This window comes from Panicum virgatum, chromosome 4N (genome assembly GCF_016808335.1).
Source record: "Panicum virgatum strain AP13 chromosome 4N, P.virgatum_v5, whole genome shotgun sequence".
NCBI lineage: Eukaryota > Viridiplantae > Streptophyta > Magnoliopsida > Poales > Poaceae > Panicum > Panicum virgatum.
In genome coordinates, this window is record NC_053148.1 from 29,803,157 (window position 1) to 29,822,667 (window position 19,511).

The following is a 19,511-nucleotide window of genomic DNA, read 5'->3' on the forward strand; positions in this document are numbered from 1 at the left end:
GAGTGTTCTCCTGAAATTGAAGGGTGTCAAAATAATTAGGAGTTATAGAGATTTTATTTTTTTATATGTTTTTATTGTTATTTGCAAGAGTAATTAATCTGATCATTGTAATTATAATAGTAAATAATATTTGCATTGTAATTGTAAGAATTTATAATTTTGGGAAAAATAAAAGTGTTTTCCAGTAAAATATGGCATCAGCAGCCGGAAGGAGTGGCAGCGGTGGGGGTGATCGTTATCCTTCTGGGGAGAAGGGCACAACTCTAGTAGGTCGTCGGTGCAAGAAACCTAGTGCTTTTCATAGGGCAGTGCTCCGTTATTTGGAAAAAGAATATAAAAAATGTGTGGCAAGGGGCGAGGAACCTCCGTTTGATCTTGAGGATTTGTTGTGATGTTACGGTTCGTCACCACCAAACTCGGAGGTTTCAGCTCCGCCATCTTTTTCTGCGCCAGCAAGAAATCCGTCAGTGCATTCTGCTTTCCCACACAAGGACGGTTGAAAACCTATATGTTGTTGTGCAAATTTTTAAGTTGCATGTTGAGTACTCCTTTGTTAAATTCTGTAATGGATTAAGTACTCCTTTTAATTAATCATGATGTATGATGGATATTGCAGATCTTTTAATTATTCATGTTATGTTACATTTAGTTTAATTTATGTTTGATATATTTTATTTATTTGATACGTGTAAAGAATTCAAATTGATTTATTTAAAATGCAGATGGACTGGCAATGGATGTACAATGATGACCGACGTTCGAACGAATTCATTGAAGGCCTGCATTATTTTTTGTCTGTGGCTGAGGCAAACAAGCAGAATGATTTTATGTGCTGCCCGTATGTTCATTACAACAATAATAAGGATTACTCCTCTTCAAGAATTCTCCACAGCCACATTTTCGCAAATGGTTTCATGGAGAAGTGTGTTTGTTGGACGAAGCTCAGAGAATAGGGGGTTACCATGGAAAACAATGAAGAAGAAGATTTTGACGACCACTTTCCCGGAAATGCTGGATTCGGTGGATTCGATGACGATATTCCCATGGAAGAGCCCGAAGTAGATGTAGCAGAAGATGATCCCAGCGACGATCTGGGGCAGGCACTGCACAATGTGTGGGCAGACTGTGAGAGTGAAACAGAGAGGTTGAAATTCCAAAAGATGTTGGAGGACCACCGTAAGTTGTTGTACCCAGATTGTGAAAATGGATTGAAAAAATTTGGCACCACCTTGGAGTTGCTACAATGGAAGGCGACAAATGGTGTATCCGACAAGAGATTTGGTGAATTACTGAAACTTAATAAAAAAATATGCTCCCTAAGAGCAACGAATTACCTACCACAACGTATGAAGCCAAACAATTTGTTTGCCCTCTAAGATTGGAAGTGCAAAAGATACATGCATGCCCCCAACGACTGCATCCTCTACTGAGGCGAGGACGAGAATTTGGATGCATGTCCCGTATGTAGTGCATTGCGTTACAAGATCAGAAAAGATGATCCTGGCGATGTCGAGGGGGAGCATCCCCGGAAGAGAGTTCCTGCGAAGGTCATGTGGTATTCGCCTATAATACCATGTTTGAAGCGTCTTTTTAGAAATAAAGATAATGCTAAGTTGATGCAATGGCACAAAGAGGAACGCAAGCAAGACTCGATGTTGAGACACTCCGCTGATGGGTTGCAGTGGAGAAAAATAGATAGAACGTACCCTGAATTTGAATTGGATGCGAGAAACATAAGGTTCGGTTAGAGTACGGATGGCATGAATCCTTTTGGTGAGATGAGCAGTGGTCATAGCACTTGATCTGTGACTCTTTGTATATACAATCTTCTACCATGGTTCTGCATGAAACGGAAGTCCATCATGATGCCAGTGCTTATCCCGGGCCCAAAGCAGCTAGGAAATGATATTGATGTGTACCTAAGACCATTGGTCGAAGAACTCTTATTGCTCTGGGGCGATGAAGGTGTACGGATGTGGGATGAATACAAACAGAAAAACTTCAACCTACGTGCATTGCTATTCGTAACGATCAATGACTGGCCTGATCTTAGTTACTTATCAGGACATTCGAACAAAGGATATAAAGCATTCACACACTGTTTAGATGATACCGATAATATATGGTTGACTCACTGTAAGAAGGTTGTATACATGGGTCATCGTCGATTTCTTCCCATCAGGCATCCGGTATGAAAGAAGGGCAAGCATTTCAAAGGCCAAGCGGACCACCGAACAAAACCAATGCACCGTAGTGGTAAAGGCGTCTTCGACATGGTAAAAGATCTAGAAGTTATTTTTGGAAAGGGTCCTGGTAGCCAACCTGTTTCGAATGAAAACGGAATGGCGCCCATGTGGAAGAAGAAATCTATATTTTGGGAGCTATCGTATTGGGAAGTCTTAGATGTTCGTCATGCAATTGATGTGATGCACCTCACGAAGAATCTTTGCGTCAACCTGATAGCATTCTTGGGAATTTACGGAAAGATAAAAGATACACTAAAAGCACGTCAAGAATTACAACGTATGGAAGAACGAGATGCCTTACATCCACAACAGCGAGATAATTGACGAGAATACTTAAGTCCTGCCAGCTATACTCTTAGCAAGGAAGAGATGGAAAGCATGTTTGACTGCTTGAGCAGTATAAAACTTCCATCAGGATACTCATCCAATATAAAAGGAATCCTAAATTTGGTAGAGAAGAAATTTACAAATCTCAAGTCCCATGACTGCCACGTGCTTATGACTGAACTTCTTCTGGTTGTGCTGCAAGGGATTCTGCCTAATAACATCCGGTTAACCATCGTAAAGCTATGTGCCTTCCTCAACGCAGTTTCTCGGAAGGTCATTGACCCGGACAATTTGATAAAGCTGCAAAATGATGTGGTGCAATGCCTTGTTGGCTTTGAGCTGATATTTCCACCATCTTTCTTCAATATCATGACACATCTTCTAGTGCACCTTGTGAAAGAGATTGATATCCTCGGACTAGTATTTCTACACAACATGTTCCCATTCGAAAGGTTCATGGGGGTACTCAAGAAATGTGTTCATAATCGAGCTCGTCCAGACGGAAGTATCGCCAGTGCCTACGGAACTAAGGAGGTCATTGACTTTTGTGTTGACTTTATTGATGATCTTAAACCGATTGGGGTCCCTGAATCGCAATATGAGGGGAGACTAAATGGAAAGGGTACAATAGGAAAGAAATCTTATGTCTATATTTATGATTTCTCATTCAAGAAAGCACATTATGCGGTTCTTCAACAGTCATCCTTGGTTGACCTGTATATCGAGGAACACAAGAAGATTCTGCTCTCCGAATTCCCGGAAAAGTCTGAGGCTTGGATTACACGTGAGCACATGAACACTTTCGGTAGCTGGTTGCGGAAGCATCTAATGCATAATTTGGATATAAGTGAACAATTGTTCTTATTGACTAGGGGTCCATCTTAGAATATCTTAACTTAACATACTAAGGGTACGAGATAAATGGTAATACATTTTATACGATAGCCCAAGATAAAAATAGTACCAATCAAACTAGTGGTGTCCGTATGGATGCCACAGACAATAATGGAAAAAAAGACACATATTATGACTACATTGAAGAGATATGTGAGCTGGATTACAGTCCCAATTTCAAGGTGCCTCTATTTCGTTGCCAATGGGTTAAGCTATCTGGAGGAGGGGTAACAAAAGATGAGTATGAGATGACAATAGTTGATCTCAACAATTTTGGGTATAGAGATGAGCCGTTTGTCCTAGCCCAGGATGTCGCTTGGGTTTTCTACATTAAAGACATGTCCAGCAAGCCAAAGAAAGGGATAAACAAGCAAAAGGATGAGTCTAAGTGACACATAGTTCTATTAGGGAAGAGAAACATCGTTGGAGTGGAGGACAAGACAGACTTGTCAGAAAAATATAATAACTTTGTTGTCATTCCACCTTTTGACGTAAATGCTGATCCATGCATCCAGCTAGCCAATGATAATGTTCTATATTTGCACCGTGATCATAATCAAGGCATATTTGTCAAGAGAAAGTTTGTTACCGCTAATCTTTCATGTACTTAAATCATTTTCTATTATTATATACAAAAGTAATGACAATTCGAATACTTTTATTATATATGTATTGTACCATTATCCTTTATGTATTATATATATATATATTATTTTTTATAATTTTCACTTAATTATCATACTCAAGTATAATTTTCATATAATAATATGGATTACTCAACTAATTTTATTTATTTCATGAAATTACATTCACATTAACACACTATACTTTCTCACTAACACACACAATCTCAGTAATACACACACTATCTCACAAACTCTCACACTACTCATTAATATCATGAAATTGCTTAATTTTATATAAAATTCACTTTTTAAACGTTAATATCGTGATAAAACCCACTTTCTGTCGAAAAGCAAAAGTTTGAAAAAATTTGTTCACCTAATATATTTTTGCATGGTCAAAATAAAAAATATAATTTCAAAAAAATTAGATATTTCGTTGACCCAATCACTTGAATGAAAATTAAACATTTTTGTTGCATATATCAAGTGTATATAGAGATAAGAAATTTTGTTCCATAATTTTTGGAACCATAATTTTTAAAACTGGATTAACAAATGAAAGCCTATTTTAAAAGAGAAGTAAAAAGAAACAAAAACAAACATAAGACTTGGTGGGAATGAAGGAAAACAAGCCCATTTTGTCCCGGGTGGTAGATCCACCCGGGACTAAAGATGGGCCGTGGACTAGGAATTTTCCCGGCCCGCCCAAAAATACCTTTTGTCCCGGGTGATACCACCACCCGGGACAAAAGGGATCGTGGCTCCATCCGGGACAAAAGCCCCCCCCCATATAACTCTCCTTCTTCCTCGCCCCTGTTCCCCTAACACTTCGTGATTTTCTCATGATCTCCGCCGGCGCGCCGTCATCCCGCTGCTCGATCCGAACCGCCTCCTGCTCGCCACCGTCGTCGTCCCCGAGCACCGCCGACCACCGCCACCAGAGGACGCGCCGCCCGAGCTTTGCCGCCCCATCGCGCTGTCGTCCCCGAGCGCCGTCATCACCGAGCGCTGCCCCAAGCGCCGACGTCCTCCACCCGCACGCCGCCCGAGCTCGCCTGCCCCGACCTCGCCCGGACCCCGCCCTCGACCTCCACCCGCCGCCCGAGCTCGCCGGCCCCGACCTCGCCTGCCCCTATGGCCCCCCGCCATCGAGCGACCTCCACCGTCGCTTGCCCGAGCTCGCCGGCCCCGACCTCGACGCCCGCCATGCCATCCCCCTGCCCTCGACCGCCGCCGTGCCGCCGCGACCTCGACCGCCGGCGCGCTGCACCCCTCAGCCAACACCTCGCCGACTCGACGCACCACCGCCGGCGCCCATGGACGTAAGCCCTTTGCTGACGTCAGCAATACTATGTGCTGACATCAGCTTTTTTTATTATGTTAGAAAATAGTTGGAAATAGATAGGAGTTTGTAGAAAATAGGTAGAAAATTGTAGAAAATAGTTGGAAAAATCTCGAATCATGAAAAATAGTTGGAAAATTTTATTTATTATATATTAATAAGTAGAATTGATTTATAGATATATTATTAGAATTCAATTATGGATATATTATTAGAATTCAATTATGGATATATTATTAGAGAGAAATAGAGAAGGAAATGGAGAATTAGAGAGAATTTCTATTATGATGTATTCATTATTTAATTATGTCATTCAAAGACTTTAATTTATCATGTATTTATTATTTTTTTATGTCATTCAAAGAGTTTAATTTATCATGTATTTATTATTTAATTATGTCATTCAAAGACTTTAATGTATCATATATTTATTATTTAATTATGTCATTTATATTACTTCTCGAGCTCGCAAACTCGCGCTAACACACAAAATTACGCTCGGTCTCTCGCTCACTCACTCACCGACGCACACACACACACACATTTTTTTGTGTGAATTTCATAAATTGTAAATTATGGTATTTAATTTGACGTAAATTACGTGTTAATTTTTTTAATGAGTTAATTTATAGTGAAATTATATTTAATTTGTAAATATATTAATTTGTATGTATATGTGTGTACGTATATGTGTATGTCTGTATGTTCGCCGATCCAATCCTCGTCCAGCTAAACGTACGCCGATTCGATCCTATTCCATGTAAACGTAGTCGTCCGATCCTCATCCATCTACTCGTACGCCGATCCCCGTCCATCTACTTGTACGCCGATCCAATCCTCTTCCATGTAAACGTAGTCATTCGATCCAATCCTCGTCCATGTAAACATTGTCGTCCGATCCAATCCTCGTCCATCTAATCGTACGACGATCCAAAGAAACGTCCAGCTAATCGAAGTCCGATCCAAACGAAGTCTTCTACTCGACCAGGGCAAATAAGGACTTTTTGGAATCCTTGTGACTATATCTATTCTGTAAAGTAGAATTGATTTATATCTATTCTGTGACTATATCTATTCAAAGACTTTAATTACATGTATTCTTTATTCTTAATTCAAATGTGTCATTTATATTACTTCTCGAGCTCGGAAACTCGCGCTAACACAAATATATGAATTTTTTAGAGAATTTTCTTAAGGGTTTTATTTGTATTCATTTTTTAGTTACGATGGACCCGCGACAACAAACAGATGCGGAAGACGAACAGTTTCTGTTGAGTATGATTGCCAAAGGTGGTGGTGCACAAGGAGATGCCCCCGAACAAGCTGATGATGGCAGCAATACCGACATATCTTTGAATATGTCCGGTGACGGAATTGAGGCACCATCCATTCAGGATGACGTTGCTACAGAGCAAGATGACGCTGCTGGTGAACAAAATACTAATGTACATATCACAACTATATTTACTTGTATTGAACATCATATTTTCATCTGAATCTATATGAATACTATATAAGTATATGAATGTTTTTGTATAGCCGTCTGGATCATCGTCGCAGCAGAAAAAGACGAAGTGAGGCCCGACAAAGAAACTGGAAGGGCGGTACATAATAATGGAAGTTGGTCCAGATAGTGAACCGATCGCTCCAGAAGCTGCCGCCAAAAAATTCATAAGACAATCCGGATGTATTGTTAGGGACCACATCCCGATCAGCTTCAGGCTATGGAATGCTTCCAATCCAAGCGAGGAACGGGATGTGGTACCTGAGAGAGAAAAAGAATGGTGCTGGCAGGAGCTTAAGAAGAACTTCACGGTTCCAGCTGAATCAGAAGAGATATGCAAGTGCTGGACCCTGAGAAAGATGGCCGAACAGCTGCAATTATTCAAGAAAATTTTGACAAAGAAATATATCAAGACAAACCACGCCCATGTTTATCAGCGAGCTCGAAAAGCTCAAGGGTCACTGGGATGCATTTGTGCAATACAAGTCTTCAGAGCTTGGGCTTCAGAAGGTGCAGAAGGCCAAAGATAATGCCTCGAAGAAAGTGTACCATCACACTCTAGGGCAAGGAAGGTACAAGCTTGCAATATCCAAATGGGAGAAAATGGAACAGGATCTACTTGACAGAGGCATCCAACCAGCTACCATGAACTGGCCTGAAAGGTCAAGGACCTGGTTTTATGGTCAAGGGGGAAGCTTGGATCCATTGACTGGGGCCTGCATCTATGGGCCAAAAATCCAGCTAGCAGCCCAGAGACTACAGGAGGCCATACAAGCAGCGGCTGAGGGAACATTCCAGCCGGATAGAGAGAGGGACAAGTTGACTTATGCCCTTGGGAATCCAGAATATCCGGGCCGCACAAGAGGCAAAGGCGTGGTTGTTGGAAATATGCATATTCCTACAGTGGTTCCGTGAAAGTATGGGTTCAGGGATTACATTGAATCATATAGAAGCCGGCAAAGAAGAAAGAATGATGAGCGGGAGCACTTGCGAAGGCTAGAGGAACAGCTCATGTCACACGATCAAAGACTGGAGGAAGAGGTTCAACGCCAAGTGGCCATAGCAATGAGCCAGCAATAGCAAGTGCAACTGGTGCCTCTAGAGCCTAATGTCACAGCCGATCATCTGTCTCAGCGGAAAAACAGCTGCGCTTCCACAGACATCGCCGTCGAGCCAATGGGGATCCAGGCCGCAGTTGAAGCGACGGCCCCGCAGCGATTTCCAGTTGATGAGATCACCCAGCGGACACCTTGTGACCTGTAGACTGCCATTAAGAACTTAATGTTCACTATTGCGTACGGTACCGCCATGCCAAACCAACCAGGCGACGTGTACCACGAGCAGCAAATTCTGGCAGGATATACAAGAGTTGGCGTGGAGCAGGTGTGCCAGGGTTGGGAGACGCTCGAGCTTGATATTCCTGGAGGTGATGGGGAGACGACACTAGCAGAAGTCATTCATGGCTATATCCTATGGGATAAGCGCTACATTGTCCTAAAGTCGGATGATCGAACACCAAGACCGGCATCTCAGCTTGCCTCTCCAAGGCCGTCATCTCCGCAAAACTCCCCAAGGGCAGCACTGTTTCGGCAAGGTTCACCGGCACATTCTCCATCACCATCATCTCATGCGCCGATGAACACTCAAGCGTCACCGTCGCCTCCATGGTCACCCCCTCCGCCGCCGGCAAAGAAGGTAGCTGCACCGGCTAAAGACCCTCCAAAGAAGAAAAAAACTAAGGAGGCTCCTATTAAACCCTGGGACCTGAGTATTGAAGAATGCGATCGGAGGACTGCTGAAAGAGTTCAAGAGCACTTCAAGCCGAAGCTGAAGCCGGAGCCCGAGAAAGTGATAAATCCGGGAGATTTGAAATTTTTTAAGGGAATATGCGAAGCAAATAAGAGAAAATTCATTCCAAGAGATCCCTCTTCAGACTACGACCGCACAATTATCAAAACTACTGAGAAAAAGAAGAGACAATCAAAGTCGTCGTTGTCCGACGTTCCACAGCTCGGAGACCAAAAGAAACAATCAATAGAGCCTCTCATAGTGGGACAGACGACGCAACAACAAGACTTTGTTACATTTTCGAAAGAAGCAAACCTGACGGCGGCTCAGATTGCAGGGGGAGAAGATATTCCAAAGGCCGATGTGGTCGTCAAATGGACGTATAAGCTGGGCAAATCTCTTGTACCCCCCGAAGTAGTGTCCGTGCTTCCAACGCAAATGTATAAGCTGCACCAGCACTATATGCGTGCGATGGCCGATTGCATCTTCATGCAGGGCGCAAAGATTAAAGATGACGATTTCTTAGGGGGGGTCATTATATGGATAAACTAGGAAGAAGTTTACCAACTATTCTATCAGGAGGACCTCGACATCTCTATGGTCGGCTTGTGAGTTCTATAAGTATTTTACTCTCCTTACGTATTGTTTTGCATTGATCTCAACATACTGATCCCTTGATTTATTCGGTATCATGTAGAATGGAGATACAAACTTGCAGGAGAAAGGGATACTCTCACCTCGGCTTCATCGACCCAATTACTTGTAATTGGAGGCTTCTACGCGACAATTTCGATGAGATATTCCAAAACTTGTTCAAGTACATAAGCGTTCATCACAACAAGCAAAAGATATTGTTTCCTTACAACTTTGCGTGAGTGATTCCTTCCGTCTAACTCTTTTTATTATGTATCATCGAATTATTTAAACCTTAACTATTCCGTATAATCTTGCAGTCAACACTGGGTCCTAATAGTCATACTTGTCGACATTAGCATGATGGTGGTTATGGACTCATTAAGGAGACCTCCGGAACAATACAATGATCTTCTTAACATGATGAAAAAGTAATTCTACCACTACTCCGTCGATGACCGATAATTTGAATCACTTCGTTACTTGACTATAATTGTTCTAACCATGCACAGGGTTTGGAAACAAGTCGCTAAAAATCATCCAGGCAAATTGGACAAGGAATTGAAGATCAAGACAGATTTTGCGGTACGCACTTGGATGATTCGTTGCACGTTTCATTAGTTTTATTATATATTCATGTAAATACCTGATAATTTCTTCTCTCTTAAAGTGTATGAGGCAGAAACAAGCCACTAATTTATGCGCATACTATGTATGCGAGAACATCCACGGTCTGGTAGGTCCTCCAAAGGCCTTGGCAGATTGGGAGGAGGAAGTAAGTAAAAAACTTGTTAATGTTTGAACTCGTATTTTAATTAGTCGAAATTAATTATCCCCATTTTCCATAGGTTGAGGAGATGCGCGATAAACTCATACCGGAGGAAAAAATTATGGCGATTCAAGAACAATTGTCCGGATTTATTGTTGAGCAAGTCCTCGATCCAAAAGGCGAATTCTACTATGATGGACAATCTCACATTGACAATCGCAGCAAATATGATAATATACGCGTATATATATAATTAAGAACGAATATACCTATGTAAATATATATGTGTGTGTATGTATTATATTTCTATTTATGAGTATGTATGTATTATATATTTAAGCCCTCCAATAATATATATGTGTATATATATGTTTATATATGGAAACTATTTAGGACAAATATTATATAAGTAACTATATATATGTATATATTAGTGGAGATCTTACACACTGAATTCCAATACAAGTTTAATTGAAATGTAAAAGTATAATTGAAATAGAAAAAAATTGAGAAAAGAGAAACAGGAAAAAGAAATAGACCTTTTGTCCCGGTTGGTAACACCAACCGGGACAAAATGGTGCGTCAGGCACGTGGCGCTGGCAGCCTCTTTTGTCCCGGTTGGTAAGGGTGCTTTTTGTCCCAGTTGTTAGACCGGCCTGATGTTCCTAATTGGAAAACCGGGACAAGTGGGGTTTTCCAACCGGGACACATCAACGTTTCTGTAGTAGTGTCCATTTCCACGGCGATAGATACTGGTATACTGCACTGCACATCGATGGCGCTGCGTTGAAGAAAGAACTGAAACCACAAGAGAGCTGAGCTTGAGCTAATTAACATCCGTTCAATTTCTGGGGATCTGGCTGTCGGTACGAACTCCGACCGAGACCCGGCCTAACGTGGACGTGGTGTCTGGACTCTACTGCCTCCGCCGAGCTCGGTCCTCTGCGACGGTCTTGCATCAGGCCGCTATTCTTGACTGCCCGCTCTGCGACCGCAATAGATCAGCAGCATCGCTCCAAGCAGGCAACAGCCGTTTGTTGACGAGCTAGCCATACTAATGGCAGCAGCCAAAGCAAGCAGCTCTTTTCCTTGGTCTTCTCTGTCAGTACAGTAGACTGCTGCTTGCTGGTGGTATTAGAAGCATCAGGTTTTACCATCACCGCTACATATCAGTGTCATGGTTCATTAGTCAGGCTTTGTTTTCAATTTGGACTTTCTTCTCCATGGATCAATCGCTTGCCTTTTCTATTTGGGAGGATCGTCAACCCATTGGCCTTTTCATTTCGTTTGATGATGACTGGCAGTCAGGCAAGCCAAGGACCCAAACTAATTAAAGATAGATGGATCAACTCCTGCTATGTCGTCGCTATCCAGTTCCATCAGTTTGGCTGGCTTCATCTCAACGTCTCGTGCGGTCTAAGCATCCTGTTTAACATGCCATTAATAACAACAACAATTCACGCTTTACTTTATTTTGGTACTGATCGAGCCATCTCACACAATCCTCCTAATAATGACAGAAACTGGGACATGACGACGATCTCTTGCTCTCTCTTGCTGGTCATTGGCTCCAAGGAAAAGTAACAGCAAGTGAGGATGGCAACCAAACGGGAGCTGAACTAGCTAGAAGAGAGCATCCCAGGAATCCAAGGTCGGGAAGCCACCACAGCTGCTACCGCTGCTGTAGTTGCAAGCCCCTGCTGCTGGTCCACCGGCCTCCGCCCGATCCAGTGCTGGCGCCGCCGTCGAAAACCCGGGCGAGGCCGCGCACGGCGCGTCCGTCCGCGCGGCCACTCCGGGCGCGCCGAGCAGGAAAGCCGACGTGTCGAGCGTGGGCAGCGTCAGCGCGCCGGCGGCGCCAGCGCGGTGGGGCGCCGGGCGGCAGAGGGCTTCCGGAGGCGCAGGCGGAGGCACAGGCAGCAGGTCGTCGGCGCCGGTGACCTGGTGCACCATGCGACGGAAGCTGGCGGGGTCAGCGGTGATGTAGGTGGTGGGCAGCTTCCGCGACGGTCGCGGGCGGCGTTTCGTGGCGCGCCGGGTTGCGGTGGTCACGGTGCGGAGGTGGTGGCGGTTCGGCGGCGCGGCGGTGGCGGGCGTCGTGGAGGGAGTGGACGCCGTGTGGTCGTAGTGGAGGTGGAGGCAGTGGTCGTCGGCTGGGAGCCATGGCGGCGGCGCCGCCGCCGGCGAGGTGGAGGAGGAGGGTGACGGCCCGTGACCGTGGGCGGAATCCATGCGGACGGCGGCGGCGGTCCTGAGCATCCTGGTGGTCGGGTCTGGTGGAGCAGCGCGTGGCTGCAGGATTGGCGAGCGGAGGGAGATGAGCAGAGCAGAGCAGAGCAGGCGAGCGGGATGGCGCTGCGTGGCGGTTTATATGGGGCAGGTGGGGGTGTGGTACTGTGGTGGGTAGAAAAGTCAAGGCATGACAGCAGCGCCAGCCACGTCAGCATAGCCTGCTGCTGGTCCCACGCGGACTTGAGCTTGAGCTTCCGTTCGTGTATGCTCCTAGTCCTAACTCCTAACTAGTAAATTTGAAACGAAATACAAGCTGAGTTATTACCTATTTTTAAAACATGGCCGTGTTTGGTTCCTGCCACGCAATCCTAGCGCATGTATTTTGAAAAAAGAATCTCGTCCGCACGAAGTACTAAATAAAGTGTATTTGTAAAACTTTTTTAAGGATGAGTGTAATTTTTCACGACGAATCTAATGACGGTAATTAATCGACGATTGGCTACAGTGATGCTACAGTACCATCATTTAATTACGCTGTCAAAGACCTCACTGGATTCTTCAGGGTTCCTAGTGCGGGTGTTCTGAAGTTGGTTTTATAAATTAATTTTGTTTAACACCGTAATTAGCAGTCAAAATAATACTATTCCTAGCGCTCCAATAAACCAAACAAGGCCATATAATGCATACAAATATATAAAAGAAAAAAAAAGACGACCAGTGTATGTAGGTACCCAAAAGAGGTTGAAGCAGATGCTTGAAATGAGGAGTGATGGATGCGTGCTTTGTTATTGCGGGCAGCACGCATCTGCAGGGGGAGCGGATCGGAGCACCCCTAAATATAACCCGCCGCTCCTCCTGTGCTGGAGCAGGTTCGTGGGTCGAACCGCTCTCTTGAAATTGCTGCCCCGCCAGACCTACGGGTAGCCGGGGGTCGACCCGTCGCTACCAACATGCACAAGCTAGTAACATGCATCGGCTAGTACATGCATCAACCCGCGTGCTACCAACATGCATCGGCTAGTAAATTAATTAATTAAAGATTCAGCTAAATGATGATGCCCATCGCTTGCCCGTTGCATGCTAGCAGATAACTCCATGCATAACGAGCATAACAAAGCAGCCAACAGATAAAACGAGCTTTGCATCATGTTTCTCCAGTGACAGATAACTCCATACATAATGATGTTTAGCAAGATAGGTAAGTTCAGATAAGGCACTTTAATGCCACACAAACACTTGGAATTCAAGTTCCACAAAGCAGATTAAGATAGACTGAATGGCATGAGTCTGGGCAACTTAAGCGACTGCCTCAAGGAAAGCCTTCCTCTGTTTTCTCTTTGGTGGCAATGTTGTTGGAGTCTTTACAGAATCAACTTTTCTCTTCTTAATTGGAAACAACTTATTCCTGATATCTTGAAGGTTGTGGTCAGGCCTTCGAAACAGGGAAACAATCACAATTAGGCAGCAATCCATAGTTGATCATTCGATATACTAGACAATAAGTAAGCAGCTGCAGCACTATGGCTGACAATTTTGTTTCACACAAACAAGAACCCGGGTACTTGAGGCAAACAAAACATTCAAAAAAGAGCTAAGGTTATATTTTTTATGGAGCTGACTTGTCTGAATTACATATATCAGAAAAATAATACATTTTAACAAGGAAGCAGATTCAGAAAGATATTTAAAAGAACCTATTACAGTAACAATACATTTTAACTTCTTTTGCAGCAACAAGTAATGTGCAATATTTGGTGCACAAACTCTGCACTAGTATCTGGTTCCTACAAGTATTAAGTATATTTGCTGCTCTATGTAGCATGGTTGATATCAACACTGCACTAGTACACTTATAGTGAAGCACAGAAGCAGCATTGCCTGATCCAAAGTTGGAGCCTGATCCAAAGCTCAGGTTAACTGCAAAGCAGGTTCTTTGTATGTCCATGCTAAAGAAAGCAGGCCTTAATATGCTACTTCTATATTTGAATATCTAACTGAAAGAACATTTTTGAAGATAGAACCTACCATACTTTCCCATGGAACATAGAAGTCAGAAACTGCAGCAGCAAGAAAGAATAACTGCTAACACAAATGACTTTTGAGACTGCTTAAACTATGCTAAAATCATGAACAGTACTCCAACCAGGGATGTACCTAGGTTTGTCTGCAGCAGCAAGAAAATTGTAGCTATATCAATCTGATTTGCAGCTAAAGCATCAGAAGAGAAAGCAGCATGCAGATGTAAAAGAATAAAGTGACAAGGCTGAACATTGATAGATTACCTAATTGCAGTTTCATGTATTATCTTTGAGCATTATCAAGTCATTGATAGATGACAATAAATAACAAGTTTTTCTGTTAGTGCAATAAAGAACTGACAATTTAAGCAAATAACAAGCCATCATAAATTGCAATCAACAATTCTGCGCAATGATCAGGATTTCATCTTTGTAACAGAACAAGAGTTTAAAAATACACAGCAATAAAAATACAACATGTGACAAATGGAGTACAAGATGAATTGATCTGAGTACAAGATCACAGATACATTATAAAGAAGATATATGTTACATGTCATTTTATTGTTTACAGGAATAGGATCTCTACTTGAAACTTTATGTACAGACACTAGCCGTTTTAGCAGTTGACAGGTAGCAATCGGAGAGAGGTATACAGGGCAACCAAACACTCAACATATAGCATTCATCTTAGCAAAGTAAAACAGGAATAGTGGGTCGTAGTATACAGGGCAACCAAACATCAAGAAATTGCTATTGGAAAAAGACATATTTAGCATCTGAAGGAAAGGTTTGTGCAGATATCTCACCATGGATCACCATGCGATGGGAAAGGGGTGGGATCCAAGCTTTCAGAATTCTCCTTGTGGCGGCGAGGTGATGGACTCGGGGCTGCTTGGTCCGAAGGCAATACCAATGGCGACGGAGGTCCGGCGGCCATCAAGGCCGCTGCAGGAAAGCTTCGCTCTTGCTGACGATGGGATCCGAGAACGAGAGGCGGCGGGAGCGACAACTCCATCACGGAGGTAGCTCTTGAGATCCGAGACCAAGCAGCTAGCAGCAAGAGGCACGTAACAGTTGATTCAGCACTCAAAGCAAATCCATCTACAAATAGTTCTTTTCTTTGGCTTGCACAAAATCAGAAACTCTATCTTTCCCCAATGGACTGACCTGCACGAGGGGGTACTGCAGCAACGAGCTCCCACGGCCGTAGTAGGGGGTGGCGAAGACAGCACCCTGCAGCGCCCAGTCAAATTCTTGCACGAAATCTTAGAATTTTTTTAGTAATCAACATCCACCAAGAACCACACAGACAAACCACCAATTTATGCAGAGCACTTGACGAATCATTACAACGTGCGGTGTCGAGCAGCATCACAACCCTAACGCCCCTCTTTTATTTAGGGGTGAACCGCTTCGGCCCATGGGCTGTGGAACGGGGCGGAGCGGCTTCAGGAGAGGGTCGGCCCGCACCCCACCATGCCGGCCGCGGCCGGCCACACAAGAGATGGAGGATTATCTCTGCTGCGTCGTGTCAGTAACCGCTTGCTTGTTTTAGCATGCCAATCCTTGGATTTGATCATTAGGCACGCAACACAGCGATGGTCAAACAATCGATAGAGTTATTGGCGTAGTGCCATGCCATGCGCACACACAGTCCAGTCCACGTAAGCCCACGCGCTTGCATTGTCGTGCCAGCACAAGCTCCATCATGAGCCCATGCTCTTAGTTTGTCCTTTTTCCGCATCGTACATGTTGACAAGTTTTGCCAAATAAACCCGTGACTAGAATATATATATATATATGGAACATAGGGATACTATCTAATATAATAATATATGTATGTATGTATGCATCTAGCTTCTGACTTAACGATTTGCATATAATAATAAATACTGTTTGTTTAAATTGTTTTGAAATCCATCTAATTAAATCAATATCAAATACCAAGAAATAATTGCATTGAGAAAGATATATATGAAGCCAATCAAATACTTAAATAGATGTTACTTGCTAGTTCCAATACATTTGCATTTGTTGAGGATCTAGTGAATCAAATAAACAGCACGGTATTCAATCACAACTGCTATAATTAATTAGAGGTAACATGGTTATTTTTCCATTACTAATAAAATATCTGAATTTTTTAAACAAATAGTTTTTGTGGGATGGAACCATGGAGGGAGTAGTGTGTACTAGGATCTACTGGCCATACGAGTACTACTGTACGCATAATTTTCTCCAAAATAAAAGATCATAGAGACACGACTTGTCTACTGAAAACTTTTTCCACCTTTAATATTTGTCTTAAGCCGAAGTTGGACCCAGAACTAATATTAGACATTAGTCACGGATCCAACAGCTAGGGATGAGAGGGATCATTAGTTCCGGTTGGAGCCTCTAACCGGGATTAAAAATTCTTCTTAGTTTGAATTTTTAGTACTAGTTGGTGAATCAGAAGATCGATAAATCAGAATTAAAGGGTCGCCCATGAGTTAATTTAAAAGAAAAGCATCTCAACTAAAATCACACGTGAGAGATCTCGGGTTTTGAATCCCACGGACTGCAGAGTTTGGGTTAATTTCCAACAATTATTTTTTCAGTCGTGCAGATCCTTTAGGGTCCAATTTATTGGAGCCAGGACTAAAAGCCGAGCTTTTAGTGCCGGACTTCTAGTCTCGATTGGAAAACCGAGATTAAAAAGAGCTGTGGACCGAGGCTAAAGGACCATTCTGTACTATATATACAGTTGAAAGCATGCATTCTGACGACCCCAACAAGATCTTGCTACTTGTGAAGCATTGCGTGCCAGTTGATCCAGATATCTTTCAACGGCTCTCACTTAATTTAATTATATGTATATTTATATGTAATCCAAGCAAATATATGAGTATATACTATTCAACCATTCTTTCCAAATAGCTTAGTCATCAATCACACCCGATGCTAATTCTACCGTCACCCGTGACCTTCCTTCCTAGCGGTGGATTCACCCACCCTTGTTACAGGCGGGGCCCACTACCCACATCTTTTATCCCACTAGCGGTCCTCCTGTTCTTCGGTCTTCTAAATCCAAAGCGGTAGAGCTCATCGTCTTTCCCTTCCTCTTTTCTCTGGAGGCGGGCGCCCAAGCCTGTGGAATGCAGCGGAGCAGCGTGAGAGATCCCAAACGACGGCAGCGCACTCGTCCGCAGCAGCGGCAGTGCGCTCCCTGAGAAGAGCGGCGGCAACCCTCCTCCGGGCGAGCTTGGCGACGGCGGTGGCGCGCTCCTCTAGGGAGCAGCGGTGGGCGAGTTCCCGCCGCCGCTGGCGGCTCGCTCCCCAGGGTGGAGCAACTTTGGATGTTTTTTAATCTGTCTTTTTATGCAAAAGTTTTTTCACAAAATATTTGTAAAAGTTTTTTTCATTTTGCGGAAAAAGTTTTTTACAAAACATTCTGCAAAAGTTTTTTCATATTATTTAGCTGCAAAAGTTTCACTGAGCACTTTTTTATAAAACTTTTTTCCCAATTTTTTTATGTTGGATGCAAAAGTTTTTTAGTTTTTCTCAAAATTTTCTCTTTCAATTTTTTTCTATCAAAGTTTTCCCGTTCTCTCCAAATATTTCCTTGAAAAATTTATCCAAAAAAATTTATCAGAAAACTACAAATATTTTTCTGAGAATAGAATGAATTGGGTGGGTGCATACATACCAAAAAGGGAGAGATTGTAGTTGTCGGAAATTGACCGTACGAACGGAAACTCACATGCAACTGTAAATTAGAATCCCTCTCAATCACACCACATCTACCGTAGGTCCCATTTGGATCCATGTGTTATTAGGTGAAAACAATAAATTTCGTACTAATTTATCCAAACGGGAGTGCTAGTGGGGTGGGCTAAATTTTAGTTAGGACTTAAAAACATTAGCATATGCATGAGTGCTAATATGTGCTAAAGTTTAACATTCAACTTTAACTTCTCCAAACAGGCTTGTATGATCATATTTGTTTCACAATATGTATATTTGATATTATTTTATGTCCCTAGCCTTTGACCTTGAGTCAAACTAATTGTCAAAGGACGCGCGCTCATACTAGCCCTAGCTAGCTAGTATAGTGGAGTAGATATGTACAATAATGCAACTGCCGCTTTCAGTACGATTCTACGAAATCAGAGAAAGCACCATCATCATCAACTCGTCAGTCGTCAGTGCAGGGAGATTCGATAGATAGATCGCGGTCTACTCTCCATCCATTCGTAAATCGGCCGCACTATCTTCATTAAATGGATGCGATAACAAAATATATCAAATCACTCCAGTGTGAAAAGTACGTGTACAAAACAAATCTAAAATGATTTTTTTAGAGAAAAAATATTTTCCAGCCTCTGCGAAAATCTAACAATGCTTATGCCCATATGATCATTTTTTTTAAAAAAAAGGGAGATTCTTAAATCAATGAATCGAATATGTAGTCAACTTTAATTTTAGCTCTTAACTGGTAAGTATACATGCATGTCTCTTTTATCATGGTCAAACACGTCAGCTACTAGTAGTACGTTGGCTGATCCCGCCCTTTGCTTTCAGCCTTTGAGCTTTACGTATCCCCTTGTTACTTTGCAGTTTGTGTGTGAAAATGGTTTGGTACGAATTGACACTCTATGCCAGGGTCAATGGCTTTTTGCGGCTCAATGCTTGACCGGGTCAGGCAGAGTACGTACGCACAGGGGGGACGCAGTGGACTTCTCCATTGACTAGTACTACTGGTAGTCACGAATGGCCACCATCTAAGGTTGAAGAGATGCTTAGGCACCGGTTTTACAACCGGTATCCCCAAATCGAGACCAATGACCTCGGTCTAGGACATCGGGTTTTCCAACCGGTGCCTTAGACCTCCATTGGTACCGGTTGGAAAGACCAACCGGTACCACAGAGGTTGCCACGCTGACGCAATATGGCAGCCCCAATGGCAATGAGTTTTCTCTATTTTGCCCAAATACAGTTTTGTTTGTTTTATTTATTACTGTTTATTTTTTTATAATTGCTAAGTGCACTCGAGCTCTACAGTTCTATATGTTCATTGGTTGTATGTATGTGTTCGTTTTTAGAGAATATCTAAAACTAACTAAAAGTGAAATGCGAGCATATAATTA

The 19,511-nt window shown here is 42.9% G+C and overlaps 1 protein-coding gene and 1 long non-coding RNA gene across 2 annotated transcripts; both read right to left on the bottom strand.

Moving 5' to 3' along the window:
• Positions 1-11,539: 11,539 nt before the first annotated feature.
• LOC120668970 (calmodulin-binding protein 25-like) lies at positions 11,540-12,465 on the bottom strand. Its single transcript, XM_039948795.1, has one exon. It carries the CDS (start codon positions 12,386-12,388, stop codon positions 11,753-11,755), a length of 636 nt encoding a protein of 211 aa, XP_039804729.1. The 5' UTR covers positions 12,389-12,465; the 3' UTR covers positions 11,540-11,752.
• A 1,345-nt stretch (positions 12,466-13,810) lies between these two features.
• Positions 13,811-15,731, bottom strand: LOC120670738. Its single transcript, XR_005673342.1, has 3 exons — positions 15,550-15,731; positions 15,189-15,432; positions 13,811-15,068 (listed from the first exon to the last, which is right to left on the bottom strand). It is a non-coding gene; the product is annotated as an uncharacterized LOC120670738 (long non-coding RNA).
• Between the last annotated feature and the right edge of the window lie 3,780 nt (positions 15,732-19,511).